The sequence below is a fragment of the Xiphophorus hellerii genome, chromosome 2, assembly GCF_003331165.1.
Source record: "Xiphophorus hellerii strain 12219 chromosome 2, Xiphophorus_hellerii-4.1, whole genome shotgun sequence".
Taxonomy (NCBI): domain Eukaryota; kingdom Metazoa; phylum Chordata; class Actinopteri; order Cyprinodontiformes; family Poeciliidae; genus Xiphophorus; species Xiphophorus hellerii.
Genome location: NC_045673.1, coordinates 4,443,933 through 4,451,712, shown reverse-complemented (window position 1 = coordinate 4,451,712; position 7,780 = coordinate 4,443,933). Strand labels below are relative to the sequence as shown.

General features: G+C 35.5%; 1 protein-coding gene across 1 annotated transcript in view; it reads right to left on the bottom strand.

Moving 5' to 3' along the window:
- Positions 1-4,621: 4,621 nt before the first annotated feature.
- il34 (interleukin 34) overlaps positions 4,622-7,780 on the bottom strand; it is a 56,575-nt gene continuing 53,416 nt past the window's right edge. The window contains exon 8 of the mRNA XM_032581028.1: positions 4,622-6,666. Within this exon, the coding sequence (XP_032436919.1) occupies positions 6,581-6,666 (86 nt within the window). The 3' untranslated portion in view covers positions 4,622-6,580. The remainder of the gene's footprint in view (positions 6,667-7,780) is intronic.

Here is a 7,780-nt window from a genome sequence, read left to right as displayed (position 1 = left end):
TCATACAAGCAATAAATTGATTATTCATTAAATGTATTGAATGAAGACACAGAGTTAATTGATAAAAATATTGATTTATTTTCATAAAAGTATTGTCGGAGAGTTACACACCTCCAAAAACAACAAAAATTCAATATCTTGTGTATAAAACAATAATCTGTGAGACCGCAAACATTCATGTTTTTGCAGGGTTTTTTCTGTTATATCTGAATCAAGCTCCTCTTGTCATTACACAAGTAAAAGCACTTACATCTGGTTTCTGAAGCACGAGAAAAAAGCACTCAGATAGTTTTATTTATAAAAAAATATACAAACATTGTACTTTGTGCACATTGCTGCATATATCTTGTTGCATATGTGAACCAGCTTAAAGTTGGACCTGAATTTAGTTACATGTGAAGTCTAAATGCAGACTGAAGTTGTAATTTATGCAAACAGAACCATGTCACAGATAAAAATTTAAACCAAACTCAATGAGAAATGTGAAGCTAGCAAGGTGTTTCAATAACTTAAATTCTGCAATAAACATTTCTACTCAGCTCCATCTCTTTATTCTGATTTAATCCAACATGAATGAGCAAATATTATTCCTGACTGCTGTCTTGCAACATGAACTGTTTTTGTGTGTTTGTGTGTGTACAGGATTTTTTTTTTTCTTTTTTAAAGCCGGGAATAGCTTGTGGGTTGTTTAAAAACCAGCTCTGCTTCAAACTGTGAGAAATAGCAAACAAAGTAAAACAAAGAGCAACACGGGGTAAGTGAATCCTACAATAAAAACCAAGCAAACCAGCTTGACGGGAGTTACAGGAAATGAACCATGTGTCTTAAGTTAAAGTCTGTGCCACTGCAAGACATCCAAAAACAACATGGTTTAAGAGTTTAGACTCTTATGAGGGTGAAACTAAAGTCTGAATCTGCTGCAGACAAAACATAGATATAAACTTTAGTTGTTCAAATGAATCCTCTTTGTGATAGTGGCTCACATGCAGAAGACAATCTGGACGGAGATGATTTACATGGAGCTGATGTCTAAAATGGACAGTAGAGGGCAAAAGTGAGCAATCAGAAGCGGCAACAATCACCGTTGGATGCTCCTGTTAGTGCCTGTAACCATGGTGATGCCAACTTATGCCTTCTGGTGGCAGTTCTAGTCACGTCTGCTCCTTGAAAATCACCAATTTCTCCTCTACATGTGGACAAACATTACCTTTAGAGTGCTTAACATGGTATAAAACCGTTTTTATCAGTAGGTGTGTCATACTCGAGTGCTTCTGTATTCGCTTTACATTTTAATAAAATATATTATTTATTTGGAATAAACAGAGAAACAGGACTCTCAGGTCATTTTCTGAAATGTTGTGAAGAAAGTGTAGAATAATAAAATTAAAGATGATGTAAAACAAACTCAATTACTTATCCTAAAGCATCCTGAAATTACTTCTGTCTTGCATTAAATTTCTGCAAATATAACCCAAAATATAAGATTTTTATCCAATGTAGGTTAGAATTTTTAAAATTTATAGTTGATTTATTATGCTACATAACTATAGTTGAAAACAAGCAAAAGGAGATGAGTTTGATTTATAGGCTAATGGAGACTAAAACCAAGAAAAAAAAATTACATCTGTGTAACACGGTGGTGACGGTATTATGGAGTGGGCTTGTTTTATTGCACATGATGTGGTTCACATGGACGTTAATATCATTTTGTTCTTTTAAAGATGTTTTTATACATTTCTTTTTGCATGGTGAATTCATCATACATCATAAATATGAAATAATATCAAAAAAATACACAGTGAATTTAGTCTTGTGCACCAAGTTCTTGGTTTTAAAAATCATTGCTGATATTGACCTTTTGCACGTGATGTCACGCTCTCCAGAACTCCGCCCACTCCACCATGATGGACGTCAAAACAACCAATATCGCTTCTGTTTAGTTGATTTTACTTAAAATATGGTCATAGGGTGGTGCTGCGCGGTCAGCTGTACAGATAAGGATGCAGATCAAACTTGCCATTTTATTTGATAACTTTTAATGAGGAAAGATACGGCGGTGATGGACAGCGGCTGTCAATCAAAATGACTGGCAGCTGTCTATATGATTGTCAGCCCTCGGTGTTTACAGACAAATTAGCTCGACTCGAACAAGTAGAAGCCGTGAGTAAACTGGCAAAAACAATTATAGAAAACTATTTTAGTTGCTCTGTTCAATGCTCCCATCCCTCACTTCCGACGTCCATCATGGGTGATTTGTGACGTAGTTACAAAGGCTCAATACATTGAAATGTAAAATAAATAAATCATTAAAAACCTCAAAATTAATGACATTCATACATGACAGGTGGACAGAAGCCTGGATTTTCTTTTAGTTAATCTGTAAGCAGAAAACCAACCATGATGAACAAACTTTGTTTACGCCAAATTTACAGTGCCATAGGCGTTCAGGAATGCCATGACAGTTCTGGATTTCCTTTAAATTGTTCCGTGTCTACAGCTGAAGAGTCAAGATTAAAGATTACGATCCTGTCCATGCAATCACTGGGTTTATTGCGCTCCAGAGCTATTAAATAAAACACCACAGAGATGTACAGTTGGATTGGAAATCATTATATATTTATTCTCAGCTCTTAATGTTGTCAAATCAGTCCTGCCAGAACCAGACTGCCCAGCTTTCTCAGCCCAGATGTTACAAATTTACTGGTTCCTTGTACAAATTAACCTTTTGCACCAACCCGACCACCGCTGTCTGTGCACATTAAGTCATAATGTATACCATCGGGTTGGCGCGGCACTCCGGGTGTGAAATAAACAATAAGCAAGCCACCGGCTGTGAGCAGAAAATTTACGATAACACAAATTCAAGAAAGCCAATTATATCCTTGAAGCTGTGCAGAAAGTATTGCTGCAGTAAAACTGAGGCTTTGTTAAGCTCTGAACTCTCAGTTATGTCTTTTAGAAGGTTTCCAATAGAAAACAAGTTTTAATCCGAGTTTTTGTTTGTTTCTTTTTTGCTTTAGAGCTACTTCTGATGGGGGTTTATGAAGCGTGATTTCAGATTGTTTTTACCTATAAGATTATTCATAAAAATTTATAAAATCATTTACTATTTATTTTGACAAATTTCTTATGACAGGAATCATTCGATTAATGACGATTCCTGTCTGGATTGTTATTTTTAGTATTTTCTCCACTGTTTGTTCAATGAGAGCATCAATAAATATCAATAAATTGGACAATTTCATTAAATGCAGTTACTCTGAGAAAATTAGTGATACAAATCACACTTCGTTATGTGACTTATGTCCTGAAAAAGCAAATTGATAAAAAATTTTCAATTTTTTTTTGTGCTTGTGGGTCTACATTGGAAAAACAAAATCTTACCAAGTATTCCTGGTCTAGTTTCTAGTGCAAATGTCTTTGTACACTTGGAATTAGATAAAACTAACTTTCAAGTAACTTCTCAGCAAGATTAAGTCAATAATCCTTTAATGTAGATAAAAAAAGTACTAGTTCCATTGGGAGGTTATTTCACAAGACATTTTCCCATGTGTTATAAATTAATCTGCCAGTGGAACAAGAACTTTTTCATCAATATTAAAGAATTATTGACTTAAAACAAGCTCTGTAGCTTGCTAAAAAGTATTGTCTTATTTCAAGTGTACAAAGATATTTGCACTAGAAACTAGACTAATATTTCTCTACAAAGTTGCAGTGAATCTCAAAAAGACGGAAGAGATTACAGAGATTATAACAGAGGACGGCGTACTGGAACTTCAGGAAAAAATGGCCGGATTAGCATCACCTGATGCTGGACGGACTTATAAAATGGGACGTCTGATTGAACAGTAAGTCCTTCATTCAAAGTAAATCTGTAATCCCTGTGGATCATTAACAAATCAAGGTGCTGCTGCTTCTGCTTTCATGTTCCTTTGGTGCACATCCATTTAATATCTGTGAATTTGAAAAAAATTCTGATTATGAAGAGATTACAAATCAGTTTCACAGTGTAAACGCTGTGAAATTATGACAAATTTCTGGCTAGAATTTGGGGGTTTAATCCTGAGAAGTTAATTTTTTTGCCTGAGAAGAAGCCCATGTCATCAAAATCTGTTTAAAATTTGTTGAGTCCATGGAGTTTGCCCTGACTTTATTTAGGTAATAAAGCGTAATCGCTGTGACAAAACTATCGGTTATAGCTTTATTGCTAAAAATGACAGCTTTTATATGCATGATGGGAGCGTCTTTCGTACTCTCAGCCTCTAAAAGAGTCATGGGAGAGTCTGCAGACATAAAGATCTAAACAACAACCAGGATATATGAAAACTTCACAGTCAAAACTTTAAGAATCCACTGATTACTTTTGGGTTGAAACGATTAATCGATTAATTGTCAAGTAATTTAGTATTTGAATAAACCATATTTGGAGCATACTGGCTCAAAAAAGGCAATTTTGCTTAAAGAACACATTTAGAGCAGTAATTAAATCAAAACTGCACAAAATATTTTGGATTTAAGATAAAAAAAAACTTTCTTTGTCTGCAAATGTTATACACAGAACTGTTAAAGTGACGGTTTTATCCTCACCCAGTTCAAAATGTGTAAAAAAAGATCCTATTAAGCACCTTTTGCAATTCAGTTATTTGCATCTTAGCATCTTGACAGCTTTAAACGTCTTTTTTGTGACTTTAAAGGCAGCTAAAGACAGTTTTCACACATTTGACTTGCATTTGTGACCTCCAATATGTTCCCTGTGGTGTCCAATCTTGAGAAGTTGAGAGCAAATCAATTAGTCTTGGATAATTTATGGAGTTTCTCATTCTGCTCAGGAACTAAAGCTTTTCTGTAGGTCACTATATTGAAACATCAGTCACTTTGCTGATAGCGCTATTCTTATTAGGGGTGTAGCGATACAACAATTTCATGAGACAATACGATATTGTGAACATGATACGATATGTATCACGATATTTGGCAAACGGTACAATTTGATACGATTCGTTTATATCCTTTATATACAGAACAGAAATCACTAAGCTAAAAACAAATTACGAAGTGGATGCCACTAGTTGCTCCAATATCCAAACTTTGCATTAATTTCGCGATCTCACTGCTTTTGCCGCTGTTCTGTTCGCACCGCTACTCCGTTCCGCTTCCTTTCACGGTTACTTGCGCAACTTTACTTCGTTTCTTAGCAACAAAATACAGCCCATCGTTATTTGTTTAAGATTTGAGATTTCCAAAAACAAAGGAATCTAATGTTGCGTTTCGTTTTTTACGTTTGGAGGCTCATTCCCTTTCACATAACCGGAAAAGCCGGTTTTTAACATTTCTCAGACATTCGGAAAAATATGGTTTACTTACTGTATTTTAGCATAACTCCGGTTTTACTTGACCTATTAACACAATTTAAAAACTGGTGTGTAGTTTATAATGTGCACTTTAAGCACAAGTTGAATGTAAGACCGGGGGAGGCGGAGTCTTGCTGCTACGCCGTCACAAACCAGATATGTTAAAAAGACGGTATAAGTCTATGGACCCCTGTGGTTTAACGTATCGATACTTGCGGGTGAAAAATCTATAACTTTCAAGGGTGTAAAAAAATAGATATTGTAGAATTGATATAATTATACAGCCCTAATTCTTATGGCATCGTGCTCTTTCCTGTCACATCTTGAAACTTCAGCCGAAGATTTTAGGGAACTTTGACGTCTTTTTTTATTAAAACTTCAGTCAGAAGACTCAAATTTTCGCATCGAGACAAAACTCGATGCTTGTCATGTTTTCACCGGTTTGGTTTCTCTCCAGATTCCTTTCAAAACTCAGGAACCTCAAGCAAAACTCAGGTGCCAATTATACGTCTTGCATCATCGTTTTCCACAAACTTGCCTTTGAAATCATGGCGTACCTGATAAAAACAAACTGAAACAGATTTATGCTGAACACAGAGCTCGGTATAAAGGAACATAAATATACTGTCAGTTGACCAAGTTTGTTTTTCTTCCTTTGTTTTTTTGCACAGATGAAAAGAACATAAATCCACAGAGCAGCAAATGAAAATGAACATACTTTTTTGGACAGCTTTTTGATTATGCAATCCGGGCCTGTAGCACAGCTGTAAAACATTTGTTTTTAAATAACATGATATATCGGGATGTTTGGCTGTGGTACAAAGTCTGTCTCTTTCTGTTAGCCTTTTGCTGAGGAAGTTCCTTCCCAAAGAATCCATCTCAGAAAACAATGTATTCATCATCGTTATTAACATATGAAAACATAAACACATCTGACGCATGAGTTACCAGAAGCAGGAGACGTCCTCAAGGAAAAGATCCGGCGTCCCAGCTGAAATCCTGAAGGTTCCTCACAAAGCCGAGCCGCATTTCGGCTACATGGAAAGTCCGTATGCTACCAAATGAAGCACTGGTGGCGTCGCTATGCCAACATGTTCTGTCGGGTCTCACTGCTGCTTGGTGCCAAGGTTTTCAGTCTGTACAATGATCTTGGCTCTTTTTGGAAATGACTTGTTGAAATGGGATTTATTGTGAATCACTGGAGTCTCTGGGCGGCGTCAACGTGGAAGTCACCACTCTGCAGGCTCCGTGGGCGCCGTCTCCAGTTCTGGGCTCTGCGTTTTTCTGCCCTTCTTTGAACGGGAGACTTCACAGTCTGGAAAGCAGAAAAAATAAACGCATCCATGTTATCATTAATTACAATAAATCAAAGCATTCTTTGTGCAGGTGCAACCTGACTGCAGAATGAGTCAGTCTGCTTTTAAACCACATGTGTCAAACTCAACCAAATCTGGGCCACCGTAGCTTTTTATGTGGCCAAATTACATCATTAAGTCCTTTCAGTTTTTTGACAAATCTGTGAAATTCACACAAAATCAACAAATCTTCACATTTTTCTCTGATTTTACAGCAAAAATTCTCAAACTTTATCAAAAACATTGAGTTTAAGTGACTACTTTGGATCAAATTTTGGTATTTTAAGGACGAAAATGACAATAATTGATATAAGTAACAAAAAACAACTAAATCAGGCAAAAGAAAATATTTCCAAATCAGCCTTACTTGATGTCAAGTTGTAGTCTGTAATTGATACGATGAGTAATAAAAAGTCACATTTAACATCGTACATTAATGCAAATATAAAAATTTCTTACAAACATTTTGAAATTGGTGCCACAAAATCTGTGATTTTGATTGCAAAAAATAAAAAACTAAAGCAATCAAAATCCTGGAGGAACAGCAGTTTATTGATATTTTTAACAGTTTAATTGGTTTTGTCAACATATTCTGGCACAACCGGCCCTTTAAGGACACCCATATTTTTGATATGGCCCAAAATGAAAATGAGTTTAATACCGTGATTTAACCTGCCAACGGTTGCCATGGTTACCTTTGTCTTGCTTTTTTTTTTTTACATGAATAAGGCTTGTACGTATTTATGTATATAGTTCAGCGTACTACAACTGTTTATCACAGCCAGAGATGGGGAGAGTTCCTAAGAACAGTACTCAAGTAAGAGTAGTGATACTTCAGCATATTTTTACTCAAGTAAAAGTAAAAAGTAGCCATCCAAGAAATGACTCAAGTTAGAGTAAAAAATGTATTTGGTATAAAGTCTACTCAAGCACTGAGTAACTAATCAAATTATCAACCATTTAATATTTAAAAATCACATAATCAGATGGACCAAAATATGAAGTTAAGTAGAAATGTTTGTATTTTAAGGATATAAGTAACAAAAAATAACTAAAGAGTATTTTTCCAAATCA